This window comes from Artibeus jamaicensis, unplaced genomic scaffold (genome assembly GCF_021234435.1).
Source record: "Artibeus jamaicensis isolate MK-2021 breed Jamaican fruit bat unplaced genomic scaffold, CSHL_Jam_final scaffold_916, whole genome shotgun sequence".
Lineage (NCBI taxonomy): Eukaryota > Metazoa > Chordata > Mammalia > Chiroptera > Phyllostomidae > Artibeus > Artibeus jamaicensis.
The window spans coordinates 21,200,719-21,220,386 of record NW_026522059.1 but is presented as its reverse complement, the minus strand read 5'-3'; the positions used below and the strand labels follow the sequence as shown (position 1 = coordinate 21,220,386).

The 19,668-nt window shown below is 34.6% G+C and overlaps 1 protein-coding gene across 2 annotated transcripts in view; it reads left to right on the top strand.

The window, feature by feature from the left end:
* Nucleotides 1-414: 414 nt before the first annotated feature.
* EMC2 (ER membrane protein complex subunit 2) overlaps nucleotides 415-19,668 on the top strand; it is a 37,805-nt gene continuing 18,551 nt past the window's right edge. For both annotated transcript variants that reach the window (XM_037166909.2, XM_037166908.2), the window contains exons 1-5: nucleotides 415-502; nucleotides 7,643-7,756; nucleotides 8,283-8,347; nucleotides 10,344-10,429; nucleotides 17,402-17,459. In XM_037166909.2, the coding sequence (XP_037022804.1) occupies nucleotides 463-502; nucleotides 7,643-7,756; nucleotides 8,283-8,347; nucleotides 10,344-10,429; nucleotides 17,402-17,459 (363 nt within the window). In that variant the 5' untranslated portion in view covers nucleotides 415-462. The remainder of the gene's footprint in view (nucleotides 503-7,642; nucleotides 7,757-8,282; nucleotides 8,348-10,343; nucleotides 10,430-17,401; nucleotides 17,460-19,668) is intronic.

The following is a 19,668-nucleotide window of genomic DNA, read 5'->3' as shown; positions in this document are numbered from 1 at the left end:
GAACACTTAAACTCCAATGGAGAGAGAATTCCATTATGGATGTAGGGGACGAACAAGGGACTCGGGCAGAGCGCTGAGGTGAAGCAGGCCTTGACGAGAACAAGGAACTGATTACCGAGTGGGAGGAGACCGAACACCTATGTAGAGGAAAGTGAAAAATCGGGAGTGTACATTACAACCCTGCACTTGTTAAAACTCCATGGTGAAACAAACATCTCACCCCAGTCAAACGCTGCACCGAGACCAGTCCTCAGCCACTCCACGCACCGCGCGCCAAGCCGCTCGCCCCGCCCCCTCGACCCACCGCCTCCCCGCAGGCCTGCGTACAAGTGCACAGCGGGTCCCACCTCCTTCTCTCTCTCCACCAATGAGAAATGAAGCTGTAATCCGCTACCTCTGGGTCATAGGTCACGTGATGCGTCTCCCCGCCCTCTCACCCGGCAGCCCCTAGGTTCTGGGAAGATGGCGAAGGTTTCAGAGCTTTACGACGTCTCTTGGGAAGGTAACTGGGGGTGGGGCGGGCGGGGGAAGACCAAAAGTTAAGGGAAGCGGTGCGGGACGCCTTCTGCCTTGGGGGAGCTGAATTCTCCGGTCTCTCTTCCGAACTGGAGTGCTCACTGAGCGGGCCGAGTGGAAGTGGTGGCTGAGGCTGACCTGCTCCTGGCTGCCCACCGACCAGTGTCTGCGGTGTCACTCACCTCTTCTGCTCATCGATGAACAGATCTACCTCCGCGCTAGTCCGAGGGTCCAGGGCAGCTTTCTTTGTGAGGCGGGAGGGACTGCTGGGCGGCGCAGAGGAGGCGGAGTAGGTTCCTGCTGAAGCTTCTTTGCAGCCAAGAAATACGAGACCTGTAAGGCCTTTTAATTAAGTGCTGTGTAATAAGGGCTACAACTTTGTGCCGAAACGGTGTGTAAAAGACCCATGAACAAATCTGTTCTTCTGCATGCTACTTTACATTTCGCTTCCTCTTCAAAGCTGAGTGTCTGATTTCTTCCCTTTTTAATTGCACCGTGTCCCACTCCTCCATGACACACATTTTTACACAAGACATTTCCTTCTTATTCCCTACCGGGAATTCCTTTTCTGAAGGGGAAAAGAGCTGGTTATCTTGGACGTGCGTTCAAATGTGATGGACTTCTTTCGCCATCCTAGTTTAATGTAAGGTGGAGTGTGTTCTTTAAAACTGCAACCAAACTTTCGAACAAATTTTTCCCTTCTCAAAATCTATCTTGAGCAGCAGACATGCTTGAGAGAAGATCCTTGAGTTTCTCCATCGCATGAAATTTCTGTAATTGAAATTTATATTCCCAGCATTGAACAGTCGACTTAAGTAGCTTATTTAAGGAATGCCATCTTCCAGTGGTTAAATAGTGGGCTGACATCGTGTAAAGTAATTCACTGATGGTGAAATACATCTCTCCAGCATTACAAAGTTGCAAACATGTATGGGAAAAGGTAAAATTCTTTTGCACTTGAGCAGAATTCAATGATTTATTATTGGTTTCGTGGCCTACAGCACATTGTGAATCTCAGTGTTTCTACATGTATTGGAGAATGCCATTATATTAAACAAAAATATTACATGCTTAGTGCTAGCTAGATCTTGGATGTGTGAAATCAAGTCACACACAACCCCTACCTTCATGGAGTTCACAGTCTAATGGAGAAGACAAACCTGTCGATGTGTAGTTTTAAAAGACTTGTCAGGATCTGTTTCTTAAGCTGAATGGTAGATGTGTGGCTGTTCAGTGCTTTTAAAAATGTTTTGATGTAGGAGGGATGCTTTTTATTTTTAGAAAGTGCCGTTTTGAAGGCATGTTCTGTATAGGTTTCTTAGATGATAGTATCAAGTACTACATAGTCTTCAGGGATGAGTAAATGTGTAGTACCAGGCAAGGTGATTTATACCACGTAACTTGGAATACCCTGTGGGCATTCTGAAAGGAGTGATTTAATTAGATTTAGAAGAATAAATAATAAGTATTTCACGAGTTTGTTGAGGAACAAAAAATAAAGCATGTTCAAGTGCTTTTAAACTACTGTATAAGAAGATGATATGGCTCATACCCCATGTCTCTAGCTTTGTCTTAAGCTACTCTCCCTCTTACTCTTGAGCTGGCAGTGCTGGCTTTTGTTGAATTCCCTAAATGCTCCACACTTCTCTCATATTAGGGCTGGATACATGCTCCTGGTGGTGTTCTTCCCTCATTGCCCCACTCCTGCCCCCATTATAGTTTATCATTTCTCAAAATCCCCTTCAAAGGTTATGGGTTTCAGAGAGCTTTCCATGACTGCCCTACAGCCCTTCCCCATTCCTCCACCACATTTTAAAAAGGAAAAAACAAAAAACAAAAACAATCAAACAACAAAACCTTCCCCTAATCCTTTAACTATGGGGTTTCATGCTCTGGAAGTGCTAACCCATTTTAAAATTTTCTTCTAGAATGAAGGGAGGGACCAGGCCTCTGGGTCTAGTGCCTGACAAATGAGAAGAACAGAGTTTTTGTTGACTAAATGAATTATTAATTGACCAATAATAAACATTAACAAACATTACATAAACATTACAGAAAAGAATATAAGTTTTTCTAGTGTTGGAATAATTTCTTTGTATCTTAGACTTAGGCAATTCAGCTGTAAGATACAGTTTGCTTATTTGTGAAATAAGGGTTTAGATAGACCTTCCCAGAATTGTTTTTTAGGGGACTTTTAAGAAAGAGCAGTTGAGATTTTTCTTTCAGAGACTTAATGGTTAACAGATTTTTAAAATGTAAAAAGGATCATGGGAGGACTTCCAGAAATAGCTTTTTGTTTATATTTTTTAGGAGGGAATCTCAGTTGGATCTGTGTCCTTAAGAATTCCATTGAATAGTATCATGAATTAATGTTGTGGAAATGGTTAGTTCAAAGAGTACTGTAATTTTTGTGATAGAAAAAGTGATCTCATATTTATACAAGAACTAATTATACATCTAATATTCTCCTAGTCTTTGGGTTCTATAGAATAAGTTGAATATATTGTTTATTTATTCAGCCAGTTGAAAGTTACTGAGGTTTATTATAGATTCAGAGGTGTGAAAGAGTTACAAGGAGAGTGCAGTCAGGTTTTTTGAGCATAGGGTATTTGGACAGGATATGGTTAGGATGCCTAGCGTAATGCCTGGCATGTAGTAGGCACTAAATGAATATTTGTTGAAAAAATATTAAAAATGAAGGAATTTTGTTTGTTGACATTGGCTCTATGTCCTCTCTTTTTATCTAGTTCTTAAAACAACCACAGTTTTGTTTCTGTGCTCTGCTACTCCAGTATGGTTTCAAAGGAAACCTAATGCTGGGTCTGGCATGTGTACGCATGTGTTTTGTACATCTGTACTGCATTTGTCTTTGCAGATCACGCCCTCTGAACAGTTCTTTCCTGGGTTTCTTAATGACATTAAAGTACCCATTTTCTTAGACCTTTCCTGTGCTTAGTTCTCTACATCTACTCACTTTTTAATTTTTGGTACCTTTACTGCTTCTTTCCATAGCCCTCTGTAATTTAGTATTGGTGGTTATTAAACTTGAGATAAATAGACTCCTTGCTGTATAGGCATCAGTGTTATGTGGTCTGTGAATTCCTTGATATTATATGTAAAATTGAGTGTACGTAAACATGTACTTATTTTGGGGAAAAAGGTGATTCAAAGATCTTATCAATTTCAAAGAGATCTAAAAAAAGGTTAAGTGTCTGGGCAGTCTCAACCACACCTAGTTTTATTTAGCCTATATGCTAAATAACATTAGCATATAGGCTGATTTAACATTAATTAAATGTATATTTGAATACTTTGCACCAGGCACTGTCTAGTTCTTGAAGATACAGCTCAGAACAAGACATGAGAGGTCAGTGAGAGAGAGAGGGGGAGAGGGAGGGAGGGGGCAAGATTCGTTGCCTCTAGTAGGTAGGATTGAACCTGCAACTTTTGTGTGTACAGGACAACACTCCTACCAGCTGAGCCACCCAGCCCGGGGTCTTCCTCGTTTGAAATAATCTTCTAAACCCTTATAATTTCCTGAGTGCTAGGATTGATCGGAACATTTTTTGTTACAATATTTTGTCTTAGTTCTTGGTTCTTGACACAAGAGCTCCTAAGACATTAGAATTTCTAGAACCATGTCTTTTTGTACACTGTTGAGGTGACCGGTGGCTGGAAAGCTTCAGGATGGGGGCTGGTCACTAGAAAGACTAAGGCATGATTAGGGGTTTTCAGCCTACCCCTTGACTTTTGGGAGGGGAGGGGAGAGGAGTAGAAGATGGAGTTAATCACCAGTGATTTAGTCATTCCTATAGAATGAAAACTGTAAAATCTAAACTACAGGAGTTGAAGAGTTTCCAGGTTGGTGAACACATCAAGGTGCTTAAAGGGTGACATGCCCAAAGAGGGCATGGACATGCTCTTCACTTCCATTTGGCTGTTCCTGAGTTGTATCCTTGAGAACAAACCAATAATAAGTAAAGCACTTTCCTGAGTTCTGTGAGCCATTTTAGCAATGATAATGGGGTTGGAGGAACCTGTGCTTTTTATAGCCCATTGGTCAAAAGTAGAGATGGCCATGATTTGTGATTGGTGTCTGAAATGGGTGGGGCAAGCTGGTGTGACTGACTGAGGGCTTCACCTGCTGGGTTTGATGCTAACTAACTCCCTGTAGTTGGTGCCAACATTGAGTTGAATTATTGGACATCCAGTTGGTGTTCTGGGATTTGGAGAATTGATTGGTATAGGGAAAACTCCCAACACATTTGGTGTCATAAGTGTTCTGTGGGTAGGAACAGATCTTAACTGTGTATGAGAAGATGGATTAGATACAGACACAAGAGTTTACACTGTAAATTTAAAAGTTTTACAGATAGACAGTATACCGCTACATTGTTTTAATCCTACCTTCCTAATCTCATTTTTAAGAGTATTTTTAGTCAGGTATTCATCACTGGATTTAAATAAAATAGCACTATTTGTTTCTGATTTCTGTTTACTAAGTGAATAGGTTTTATTTTTTCCACCATTAGTCTGATATCAGAAATTAAATCAGTAACAGTGTTGCTAATACATTCTTATTTTGATAGTTAAAATTATGCAAGCTATATAATTTGATGAAGTTCAAAGCTTGAAGATACTGTGTGTGTGTGTGTGTGTGTGTGTGTGTGTGTGTGTGTGTATGAGTTTTAAGCTGCTGTTGTCTGCAAAGCATTTATGTTTACTAATACTTTGGCATTCTAACTTTATTTCTTAAGATCCTCATGTCAAGAACCATGTGTTTTTAACCAGGCACAGAAAATATAGCTCCATGGTGGTTTTGGTTGATTTTCAGATTACAAAATATTGTACAATAACAGTTTTATTAGAGATTTGAGATCATTCCTAGCAAACATAAGCTCTGTATTTTAAAACTGTTTAGTTAATAAATTTCCATGTCAGAGTTTCAAGGAAATTATACTGCAACTTTATTTCAGTATTTTTGAACCTTCCAATGTTTAATTTGGTAAAAGACAAACGGTTTTCTTCTATCTAAATTTTAAAGGACTATGCTCTTTTCTCCTTCCTTCTTCCCTTCCTTCTTCACTTCTCCCTCCCTCTCTTCCCTTCACCCAGACACTCCCCTCCCCTCTCATTGTGCCTTTTTATTGTAAAATAAAATAGAAATAGAAAATCACACAGAACAAATTTACTACTGAATTATTTATTACAAAATGAACACCCTTGATACCAGCATCCAGGTTAAGAATGAAAACTTCACCATCCTTCCCAGAAGTTCTCCTGTGTATGCCTCATGCCAATCATAGCTCCCCCTTTCCTCTCCTTATTAATCATTATCCTGATTTTTTTAGTCAATACCCAGTTGCATTTAAAAATAATTTTATTACCCAAATGTATATCCCCAGACATAATTCTTTGGTCTTGCCAATTTTTATAAAGTTTGGTAAGTTTTAAAAGTTACTTTTGACCTTTAGGTTCCCATTCTATCCTTTTGCTTTCCTTAAAATTTATCTGTTGAAGAACGTGGGCCATTTTCTAACACACAGAATTGGTCATGTTACTTTTTTTTTAGTTCATCTGCACCTTCAAAAATCAACTTCTGCTTTTTAAGCATGAAATATAAGGCCTTTTAGAAACTAAATCTTCTTTCTACCTGCTCATCTCCTGATCCCAGTCCGTTTCTTTAATTCTAACTACCAGGAGGATTTCTGTCTGGGAAGTAACCTACTTTTCTGTTTGCCTGCTGAATTCTTCAACTTTTAAGATTCAGTCCAAGGTTATTTCCTGTGCAGAGTGAGAGTGAAGATGATTTTTAGGTTTCAGTAGAAAAAATTAACTGTTGTTAATTTGTAATTTTCTAAGACCATTTTTATATATTCAGCTAGGGTCTGTTTTCATCCTATGATGATTTTTGTTTTTTATAGACTTTGAACTATATAGGGACTCAGATAATGCATATAAAAGTAGTGGAAATCCAGTGCGCTTCTCTTATATTTATTCTCTTGGGGCTTAATGTATCGTTTGTTTAACTGATTTAACAACAAGTAATGAAACTTAAAATTTATTCATCATCTATGTCTATAGAAGAAGAAGGTGGTACTTCAGACGAGTATATAAGATTTTCAGAGGTAGGAAGAAGGCACATATGTGATTGGTGAATTGGACAGTTAATTCTATGTTAACTATATAAAAGAAGAATCTTGTTTACTGGATTAGGAGTCTCCCCCAGCCCCACTTATCTCTATTATTATAAAAATGCTCTTCTATAAAACTCAAGTTTTGCATTGTATTACAATATGTCAAGTTGTCTTGACTTTTGTTGCTCACTAGTGCTTTTGCTCTTACTTTACATTATTTATATTATTTCTTACTGTAAATATAATAAAAAAATCTTTTGTTCCAATTTTTAACTGTTTATTTCCTTTGCATAGTTGTATATCTTTATACATTTTTTATTGTTGTAGTAATGTCATAAAGGAAGTTTGTGACAACCCTTCAGTGCTGATAGCCTAATATGATACTCAGATTATAAAAATCTTATATTCTTGAGACAGTAGGTCAACTTCATGAGCACCTTGAATTTTTGAGCTTTCTATGTATTACTTTATGCATTTTTCTTGGAAAATAATTTCTAGCTTTTATCAAATTCTGAACATTGTAATCTCAAAAACGTTAAGAAAAGTAATAACTTAAAGGGATAGAGGATCTTTGTAGCAGACCCCTGCCATTCATTCCTTGTAAATAGTTATAATATCCATTACAATGCTTTTATGGTCTTCCAAAGGATCTGTTTTTCTTGTTAAATTGATATTGTGCTTTTTAAATGTTGGGATACATGGACTTTTAAATTAATGTGAGTTTATTTTCTTTACTGGAAAGGTTGACTCCATTTTGTCAATTTCTTCACATTGATCAAAGATAAGCTATTTGGCCGTGTATAATGTGTTCCCATGTATAATGCACATGATTTCTTTGTGTGCATCACATGTGGGGTTATTATACCCATTGCATGCAATCATGGCTATGTATAATGTGCATTCTTATTTTTCCCCAAAGAATTGGGGGAGGAGTGCACATTATACATGGCCAAATATGGTATATATAATAACATGTTTTTTACTTTCAGAAATGCGTGATAAAATGAGAAAATGGAGAGAAGAAAACTCAAGAAATAGTGAGCAAATTGTGGAAGTTGGAGAGGAACTAATTAATGAATATGCTTCTAAACTTGGAGATGATAGTAAGTTTTTTAATATATTCCATTTGTGCTCAGCATGTGTCTGTTTACTGTTCTCAGTTTTTTTTTAAAAACCTTCTTTTACTGTTTTTTTCTAGTGTTCCTATCAATCTGTCTGTGATTTGTCACTTTTGAAATAACTTCTCAGGAAGACTAATGATACTTTATTTGGGGAAGGCTTTATAATCATTGTTAGTAGTGAGGCTATCAACTAGCTGTTTTTGTTTTAAAGCTCATGAAGCTGCAGTCCTGATCTGGTCAAAATGTATTTTCGTAAAGAATTATTTAGAACAGTAAAGGTAGTAGGTCATTGGAGATTTTTTTTTTTACTTGATAAGATTAAGTATCTTACATTGCTGAAAGCATATAAGGATGCTTTCTTTCCTAATTGCTGATATAATATAGTAAATCAATTTTCAGTTATAAGTACTATTCTCTAAAATATCAAACAGGAGGAATTTATTATGTACTATCTGTTGGGATATTTTTGTGGTAAATTTCGGTTTTGTTTTTCTCTATATGTATCTAGTTTGGATCATATATGAACAGGTGATGATTGCAGCCCTAGACTATGGTCGGGATGACTTGGCATTGGTAGGTATTTAAACTGACTATGTTTTATATTTAATATGCTGTATGGATCATATATAAGCAGTAAAGACTTTAGTGTATGGCTTGTATAGAATGCTTTCTATAGCTGGTTTTCAGTGCTACTTACTCTTTGGAGTAGGTAGGACTGAGTAGGCACTTCGACCATAGTATGTTCTTAAATTTTTTTCACAATCCTGAGAAGTAGATATTTAGTATCTCAGGTTTTACTGAGAGTTTAAATTAATGAGTGAAATTTATCCGCTTACTGGGTAAATTATGCTGTATTACAGAGTTTATAGTAAGAAGCAGATAGTTTAAAATAAGTGTATCTGTTGGATTGTTGAATGACTTCCGTAGTATATATTGTTAAATACTGTTATGCAATATTGTTAAATGTATACCTTAAAGTATTATAAAATCCTGACATGTATGGAGCATGACTTGAATTACTAATTCTGCTTTTAAAGTAGAAGAATAGTAGCTATATTTTGCACTCATCTGCTAGGTACTATGCTAAATGCTTTTACATCGTGCTTTGCTTTTCACAGTTATTTCTTAATTTGTGTTTGCTATTATCATCACATTCATTTTGTAAACAGGAAACAGAGGTTTTTGTTATTTTGTTTTTATAATTTTGAGTTCTTAAACTACTTCATACCCCTTCCTCATTTAAGCTGAAAGTATTACACAGACACAGAAAATAGAAATACCAGGAGAATGTATGCATGGCTGACTTAGCATTATCCTTTTCAGGGTAATTACATTGGGTTGGCTATACACATAATTTCAGTGGAGCTGTCAGTGGTAAAAAGTATTCCGCAGAACCTTTTTGGGTTACTTTTAGAACCTATGACATAGTTTTTTGAATATTCACAGAAGTAGTAGTTTGTATCTTGAGGGAAATTTTGAAATATTTTTGAAATATTTTATTTCAAAATAAAATAACATTTTATCAAATGTTACTTGATAAAATAGATCAGATTAGATAATAATATTGATAAACAAATGAGGAGACCAAATTAGGTAACTTTTTGTAACACTATGTATCTCTTAACGTTTCAGAATTTTTACACAGCTCGATTGACCTGGTAGTATGAGTTTTGCATGATATCAAAGAAATAAATGAACATCATTTTCAGTTCTGACCAACTTGAATATTTTCCTTAGCATGGCAAACTTTCAGCCACACAGTTTGAAGCTGTATCTCCATGTGCTTCTATTACTAGTTAATAGTTTTTTCATTAGTTAAAGGCATTTTTGATCACTTATGCTTTAGCACACTACAATTGACCATTTTTATAATCCTTACCATTTCTGGCATATCTAAGACTCTTACAATCCTTCATATTGTTGATAACATAGTAGGTGCTCAGTAAATATTTCATTTATATATTGAGTTGTTGGGTGAATTATGGATATTTGCCTAAAAGAGACTGGTACTTCATAGATAAGGTGTCTGTATTTTATGATTCCCAAATCAGGATATATGTACTGACAATAACATAATACATGATTTCAACAGGGAAAAATTAAGCAAAGTTCAGTACTATTAACAGCAAAGTGTTAATAGTGCTTGCTAGAGACTTGAGAGTACTGCCAGAGAACTTAATTTTTCTCTAAAGCCAATGTGTAGTTGGGAAGAAAATACCAGGAAACTGTTGGAGGCATAGAAGTGGGGCCTGACATGTTGTGTAAGCATTTTTAAGGCGTAGTGGTAGGATGGCAGTATTGGAAAGTTATTAGTGAACACACGGTCTGCCCATTTTCTCAGTTATTAGTATGATTAATGTCAGAACTGATTGTTGCTCTCACTGTGATTTCAGATTTCTCCCTTTACCCCATTCTTCATTAGATTAATTTCATTTCATGTCATTAGATCACTAATGAAATTATTCATGAAGATACATTGAAGACTTATGTAGGCCATTCCTTGTAGCCCATTTAGTATATGTAATATAATTACTCTTTTTCAAGTCTTTTTTACCAATTATTTTTTTAGTTTTGTCTTCAGGAGTTGAGAAGACAGTTTCCTGGCAGTCACAGAGTCAAGCGACTAACTGGCATGAGATTTGAAGCCATGGAAAGGTAACTGAATCTTGTAAAAAGTGTGATCCCATTTTAAAATGGCAACCGTGGGTCAAACCTTTTTATTCTTCTGCACTTAGGGCAACATCATTTATTCCGCAAGATCTCTTGCTCCTAAGAGGGTGCTTCTCAGCCTAAGTCCTGGCCTTTACTCCCAGTAAATAGGATTTGACATAAAAGTTTAATCCATTTAATCATATCTGGTCTTGTGAAATTGAGATTATACTTTGTGGTAAGAACTGGCTTCAAGGTTCTAGGATTTATTAGCTGTTTCCGTAGCAGATTATTTAACTTTAAGGTTTTTCAGTCTCATTCCTCTGTAAAGCAAGAATATTACCAATTTTTCAAGATTTTGGGGGGAATTAGTAATGATACATGTGTAGGACCCTCATAGACACTCAAGGTATAGAAACTATTATTTTGTTTATGGCAGTATAATTAAATATAATATTAGTTTCAGGTGTGCAACATAATGCTTTTATAACGCGAGGGTATATATATCTTTTCAAGATAGTGCTTTCGTGATATGTATATAGTGAAATAATTATAGTAAATTTAGTTAACAATCACCACCCATAGTGATAAATATTTTTTTCTCATGATGAGAACTTCTAAGATCTACTCTCTTAGCAACTTTCAAATATAGCACACAGTATTGTAACGATACCAACCATGCTGTACATTATAGTCCCAGGACTTATTTTGTAACTGGAAGTTTGTACCTTCTGACCTTCTTCACATATTTCACATACCCTGTATTCCCATCTCTGGCAATCACCAATTTGTTCTCTGTATATATGAGTTCAGGTTCTTTTTGATTCCACATATAAGTGAGATCACACAGTATTTGTCTCTCTGTTTCACTTATGACACTTAGCATAATGTCTTTAAGGTCCACCCAAGTTGTCGTAAATGGCAGAATTTCCTTTATTTTATGGGCGAATACTATCACACTGTACAGATGTCACAAACACATTCATCTCTTGATGGACAGTTAAGTTGTTCCAGGCCTTGTCCATTGTAAATAATGCTTTTATAACATGGGGGTGCATATATCAAGATAGCGCTTTTGTTAATGGTAGTTTTAGTTTTGACTTTTAAAAAAAGATTTTGTTTATTTTATTTTTAGGCAAAGGGGAAGGGATGGAGAAAGAGTGGAAAGAAACGTCAATATGTGGTTGCCTCTCACATGTCTGTCCCCTACTGGGAACCTGGCCAGCAACCCAGGCATGTGCCCTGCCTGGGAATTGAACCTGCAGCTCTTTGGTTCACAAGCTGGTGGTGCTCAGTCCACTGAGCCACACCATCCAGGGCTATTTTCAACTTTTTAAGGAACCTCCATACTGTTTTCCATAGTTGTACCAATTTATATTCCCACGAACAGTGCACAAGTTTTCCCTTTCCTCCACATTCTTGGGAGTCACTTGCTGCCGTTGCACTACAGGGTCACTCCTTTCTCCATGTTCTTGCCAACACTTATGTCTCGTCTTATTGGTAATTTCCATTTTAACAGGTGTAAGGTGACATCTTCTTGTAGTTTTGGTTTACATTTTCCTGATTAACAGTGATATTGAGCAGCTTTTCATGAACCTGTTGGCCATTTCTATGTCTTCTTGGGAAAAATGTTCAGTTCCTTCGTTCATTTTTTACTGGGATTGTTTTTTTTTACTGTTGAGTTATCTGAGTTCTTTATGTATTTTGAATATTAACCCCTTATCAGGTATATGATTTCTATTTTTTTCTGTAGCTTGCCTCTTCATTTTGTTGATATTTTCTTTTGCTATATAGAAGTTTTTGCTACCTTTGCTTTTGGTGTCAAATCCAAAAAATCATCACCAAAACCAGTGTCACCTTACACCCTATGTTTTCTTCTAGAAGTTTTATGGTTTCAGGTCTTATATTCAGGTCTTTAATCCATTTTAAATTGATTTTTTGTTTATGGTGTAAGGTAGTGGTCCGGTTTCATTCTTTTACATGTGGCTGTCTAGTTTTTCAGCAGTTTCTTAAAAAGACTATTTTTCCTCCATTGTATATTCTGAGTTCATTTGTTGTAAATGAATTAACCATATATGTATGGATTTATTTCTGGGCTCTATATTCTGTTACATTGATCTGTGTGTCTGTTTTTATACTAATTTCATACTGTTTTGATTACTGTAGCTTTAAAATATTGTGTGAAATCAGGAAGTGTGATACTTCTAACTTTGTTCTTTTTCCTAGGGGTTTTGGTTATTAGGGGTCTTGTGTGGTTCCGTACAAATTTTGGGATTGTTCCATTGGCATTTTTTATAAGGGTTGCATTGATCTGTGGATTGCTCGAAGTAGTGTGAGCACACACCAACATTAGTTCTTCCAGTTCCTGAGCACAGAATGTCTTTGACTTTATTTGTCTTCAGTTTTTTTCATCACTGTCATAGTTTTGATGTGCAGGGCTTTTACCTTTTGGTTAAATTTATTCTTAGGTATTTTATTCTTTTTGATGCAGTTGTAACTGGGTTTTCTTAATTGCTCTTTCTGATAAATCATTATTAGTATATTAGTGATTTTCAACTGGTGTGCTTTTGCACACTGGTGTGCCACAAGAATTTTTAAAAAACATGCAATACTTGATTATTACTGACTTCTTTTCTTTTTAGATTGTCAGATTAAAAAATCACAAAAACTAATACAATAGCCATCTGAGGTGAATAAATCAAAATTATACCTCTTTTTTTCTTGCTCAAATTGGCAAAAAGTATATTTTTTGGTGTGCTGCAGAATTTTGGTAATTAGTTTATGTGTACCATGAGATAAAAAAGGTTTATTGAAACAGCTGATATTTTTGTATATTGATTTTGTATCCTGTAACTTTATTGAATTTGTTTATTATTTCTGACTTTTTGGTGGACTGTTGTGCTATATAGTAAGCTGTGATTGTCCTTGTTTACCTGTTTCCCAATTTGGGGACAGTGGTTTGCCCCATGACTTTAATTCTCTGATGGACCCAAGAGTTGTTGGTTTGTCCAGATTGTTTAGGTTTTTTTTCTTGTGAGGATGGGAGCAACAACTACCAAGGTCTTTACATGCTATTCCAGGAACCAGAAATCTAGAGCTTCTTTTCGTACAGTTGTTGACCATTTCTCTATTTTCTTTGGAGAAATATCTGTTCATATCCTTCATTTTTAAATTAGATTGTCTTTTTATTATTTAGTTGTAAGAGATCTTTATATATGGTCTATATATAAGGTTCTTATCAAATATATGATTTGAAAAATATTCTTTCATTCTTTTCACTTGCTTAATACAATGATTTTTCAACCTTTTTCATCTTGCGGTGCACATAAACTACTAAAATGGTGCAGCACACCAGAAAATATACTTTCGGACAGTCTGACAAAAAATTGGTATAGTTTTGATTGATCCACACAAATGGCTATTGATGTGTTTGTTGGCTGTTACCATTTTTTTATTGGACATCTAAAAGAAAAGAGGTCAGGGACCCTAACTAAATAGTCAGGTATAGCGTATTTTAAAAATTCTTGTGGAACAGCAATTGAAAACCACTGGCTTAATGATGTCCTTTGATTACAAAAGTTTTTGATATTTTATAAAGTCCAGCTTATTTTCTTTTTATTTTTAGTGTCATATCTAGAAGCCATTGTCTAATCCAAGGTCATAAAGATTTCACCTATCTTATCTTCTGAGAGTTTTATAGTTTTAGTTCTTATTTTTAGGTGTTTGACACATTTTAATTTAATATTTTTTACAATGTGAAGTAGGTCACTCTTCATTCTTCTTCATGTAAGTAACCAGTTGTCCCATCACCATTTACTGAAAAGACTGTGCATTCCTTATTTGTCTTGACAGCCATGTTCAAAATCAATTAAATGTAAATGTGCGGGATGATTTCCTGGCATTTAGTTCTCTTCCATTGATCTATATGTTTATCATATACCACACCAAATTGACTCTACACTGTATTGATTCTGTGGCTTTATATTATGTTCTAACATTGGGCATTGTGAGTCTTTTAGCTTTGTTCTTTTTTTTCTTCCAAGATTATTTTGCCTCTTCTGAGTCCTTTGAAATTACACATCATTTTTAGTATCAGCTTATTACTTCTCACTTTTTAGCATGGTGTTTCAGGTAAGACAGGTAACTTGTACCTCAAATGTAGTAGTTTTTTTCAAGCCAGATTTATTATATAATTTTTCTCAACCCCTTCACTCCTGGGCTTATATGTTTGTGCATGTGCACATTTTAATCTCTTTGGATCCTCTCTGTAAGTAAGTAAAGAGCAGAGATAAAGAAAAGTAACTGAAATAGTATTAACTTAGGTTAGCAGAAACTAATTTTGAATCAGAGGACAGAATGGAAGAAATTGAAAGGATTGCTTCTGACTCAGTGTTCTACCCTATTATCACTTTTTGTTTTATTTCAAGTATTATGAATTCCTAGACCATTCTTAAAATATATGAATTAGCAGAACACATTCCATAGTCCAAAATGAGTGATTTTGAAAACTAAATTATAAGAGATTGAGAGGTACTAGCTTCTAAAGCACACATTTTAATATTTACTACCTCTTTCCAACCATATAAAATACTGATAATGGTAGCAATAATTTATTCTTAAGTATTAATTCAGGTTTTCTAAGAAACTCAATGAAGATTAATTTCTTTAAGCCTTATTTTATTGAAACTCGTCACCATTTTACTTAGTAATGTTTTAATGTTTTAATCTGAAAGACTGGCTGGTGTATGTGACTTTGTCAAGTAGGTTTATTGATCATTGTTTTTCATACATGATTGTGTACCTTAGACTGTGGAATTTTAAAAAAATATGTAGTTCCTGACTTTGCTTTACTGAAATCAGTCTTTTGTGGGGTATAATCCAGATTTTCTTTAAAAAGCCTTGTAGGTGAAAAGACAGGTGGGTATTAGAACATTGTTTTAGTCAACAATGTTCTAATTTTTGTGGACTTTCAGTGTATTAGATTCTCTAGAGAAACAGAGTCAATAAAATATAGAACCAAATATATATGTATGTGTACACAATACATCCATATACATGAACACAGAACTATATGTATAAATGGAGATTTGTTGTCAAGAATTGGCTCACTTGATATTGGAGGCTTTAAAGTTTCAGGATCTGCTGTGTGCAAGCAAGAGACCCAGCTACGCCAGTGTTATAACTCAGTCTAAGTCTGGAGGCTGAGAACTAAGGGACCTGATGGTATAAATCATAGTCTGAGGATAGAAGGGAGATGAGATAGGATGTTCCAGCTCAGAAGTGAGGCAGTAAAATAGGGTCGAATTCCTCCTCTCTCCACTTTGTTCTGTTCAGGCCCTCAAGAGATTGGATGATGCCCACCCACAGTGGGGAGGCAATCTGTTTTACTGAGTTTACGGATTCAAATGTAATCTCATCTTGAAACACCTTTAGACATACCTAGAAATTATGTTTAATCTGGGTACCCCATGACCAGTCAAGTTGACACATACAATTAACTATCATAATCAGTTTTTACCCAAATGATCAAATGTAAAACTAGTTATTAGTTCCTTATGTATGTAGTTTTTGTACAACTATAAAACAATGGTTTTATATCTTTCTCTGTCATTTCTGATCTTTTCCACAGGTATTATAGTTGGGAAAGATTCCCAGGTGATTTTCATGTAATGTCTTATGAGAATCCCTGATCTGTAGCACTAATTTTGCCCTTGTTTTGTATACTTTACTGTTTTTATTATTTAATGATTTTATTTTTTGTGTTTTCACTTAGTTGTAGATTTTTTATGAGGCTCACATACCTAAATGTTATATTACTATGTATTTGGTGTTCAGACTATTTTTTGTTTGTTTGTTTTTGAACCACTGCTGAGTCAGATTGACTTTAGTGTTCAGGGATGTGGTTTGCCCCTCACTTAGTACGGACACATTTACACATTGAGTCTGCTTTTATTTTTTTCAGTAGTCTGCTGCAGTTAAATGTATTCTTATCTGTTAGGGTGGTCACAATCACTAATCCAGGTGTGGACACAAAAATTTTGGTGCCGGTGTATAGTTAAAATGATATGGTATGATATAGTACAGAGTACTCATAGCTATCATGAAGAGAAAAATGTAAAATTAAAAATTTCCCTTAGAGAACTTATGAAAAAAATCCCTGCTATGTTTGTTATTCCTAGTTTTAGAAACACTGCTGTAAAAGTTTTTAAATACTTTTTTTGTTTCTTTAAAAATTCATATTCAGAAGTGGAGAAATTGGTAGGAAGGGTGCAATTTATGAATATTGTTAGGAATTTCAGAATCACTCAGCTATTTCCCTGCATCCTCATTAGGATAATCATAAATGAGTAGATATTTAAGTAAAGTTCTCTGTGTGATTTTTTATGTATTCCTACTTTGATTCTGTACCACATAATGTTAATTTTGGCTTCTTAGTTATAAACTGTCATATTTGATTATTTTTCATTTGATAAATTTGTTAACTGTTTCCCTTATGAGATTTTATCCCAGCAAAGAGTAAGTATTACATATGCATATTTAATAAAGGCTTAATGGACCAAACCAGGTCAACTAAGAAAAGCTATTATAAATATTCATTAAAGGGGAATTAATACATAACCATTTCCTTGTAAATGTAATTTAAAATCAAACTTTTTCATATGTTTTTTTGGCTGTAATTCTGGGTATATCTAGGACCACAAAGAGATATCTTTGTGCTGCTAGTTTTTACCTTTATATTTAGGCCATATTGAATTAGTATGTTTTTGAAGTAAGTTTTTCTATAAGTTCTTTATAATGTTACTTTTTTCCATTAAAAAATGGTACCATACTTTTACTATTATATGAATATTGGAAGTAACTTGGATAGCAATTGTAAATGCATTCAAAGCACTGAGAGTTTAATTTTTTTCTGTATTTAGTATTTGTCACTCAGTTTTAAGATAATGATTCTTAATGTTTCTTTTTCTTTTTAAATAGATATGATGATGCAATACAGCTATATGATCGGATTCTACATGAAGATCCAACTAACACTGTAAGTTAGCTGATTGTCCTGAAGATCATCTAGTTTATTTCAAAAGGAAGAATTAATGAGTTCTGGAAATAATGGAGAAATACATATGGAACCATGTTTATCTTCTTATTTTAAATATTTCATGATAGGCTGTTTAAAAACAATAGATTTGAAACTTTTCAGTAAAAGTTTTTATGAAATACTTTACTAGAAAGAAGCTTGTTGAAGTTAAGAAAGAGAATTTTATGTGCTTGTGAAAAAGCCCAGGAGAGCTCAGTGTTTTTGTAATGTTTTGTTGAAGTTTATAAAATAGTAACTTGCCTTGTTTATGTAGCTACATTTTGGTTAATGAAAAATGAAAGAAGTCATCTCAGTAATTAGTATATGGATTAATGAAGGTGTTTTGTTTTGGATTTGGCTTTTCTCATTTATATCTGCATAAGAATGACTATATCGCTTATAAATATTTTAAAATATGTCTTTAATTTATCCAAATTTTAATGAATTTTATATTAGTTTATTGGTCAGAATATTCGTTCTAAATATACTTATGTAGTATTATTTGTTTTAAAAATACCCTGGTGGAAAAAATTTGTTTTTACTTTTGAGAACATTTCAGTTTATTGTTGGTATAATGGCTTCCCTCAGATTTACATTTTATTAAGTGAAAAGGTAAAGAGACCAGGCATTTTTAATGCTTTATGTTATGTCCATGTATACATATACCTGCTAAAAGAAAAATTTTGTTAGAAATTTTAAACAAAAAACATTTGAGTTTGTATTGTCCTTTAAAAGGAGAAATTCTTCTATTAACACATAATACATATTGTAATACATAATAAGTATTGGGCATAATAATGTTCATTAGAGTGTTCATTCCACACCTATGACTGTAGACATTTTACTTGCTATTCATGTTTATATTTTGGGATTGTCTCATTTGTGATATTTGAATGCAATATTTTTAACAAGTTTCACTGTATCTATATAATTATTTCATCTCAGCTGGTACAAACCCTGTAAGGTTTGGGGCAAGATATTAATATCAAATTAGGTAAGCCTGTGCCAGTTCTTTAAAGATCTCAAAAGTGGAGCCTTTGGTAAGGCTTAAAACACAAAGTTTAAGCACAAACCAAAGGTAAAATAAAGGAAGATAGCATTCATTTAATACCATTGTAAGTATTTTGTTAGTTGCTTTACACTGATACTTGGAGAATTGTGGTGTTACTGAGTTGTGGACATTAAATATTTTGCCCTTGGTTAGAAAGCTGGTAAGAGGCAATAGTGGGATTCAGTTTCTTCTCCCCACCCCCACCCCAAAACTTGGACTTTGTTCTCTACCTATGGCCTGTGGGAGAAGTAGTGTCATGAAGAATGAAAGGAATAAACAGTTAAATATGTTTCAAGTAATGTTGAATTGGTGAAGTTAGGTATTATATGTCCAAAATAGTTTCTTCATTATATGTTCATTTATTTCTCACCTGTTTTCAAAAGGACTTCAAATGAGGCTGTCCTTTGAAGTCTAATATTTTTCTTTTCCTAAAGACTTTAAGGTTGTTACTTTTAGAACTTTACTTCTGCTTTCCTTATGAATTCTTGAGACTTTCTAAATTTAGCATATACAGGATCCAGCACAAATAATGCCCTTTTTTTTAAATTACAAAATCATAAGCCTGTAATTCTTTAACATAACAATATCACACTTAAGCACACCATGTGATATTTTAGATGAAGTGTCAAATTAAAACTGTAAATTATCACACCCGTATTATTACCCTACTAACCACACTCATGCAGGTGTTACTTCTGCTGGACCCTGTATTTGGTGCTTTCATTGTTCTACATAGTGGAATTACTCAGATATATTTGAGTGCCTACTGTGTAGCATTGTGTTAGGCCTTTGGCATGAGCAGAATATTAGAGGATACACATTTTTAACAAATAGGTCATTTTTGTTACTAAAATAATATCAGTATTATTGTGAATATTGCTCTTGGTCTTATTGGGGAGTCTCTTGATTCTCCCTGTTTTTTTCTTTCTTACTACTTCAGCATGAAACCCCACCTTTCTCTATGACAGGTAGCTCTGTTAGTCTAAAGAGGATCCATTCATTGTACCTCCATTGACTGCATCTTGTGGAGTGTATATTATTACATAAAAAACAACAGTCATTATAATTAAGTTTAACCTGGACCTAGTGTGTTTTATGTTTAACCTTCTGCACTGAATA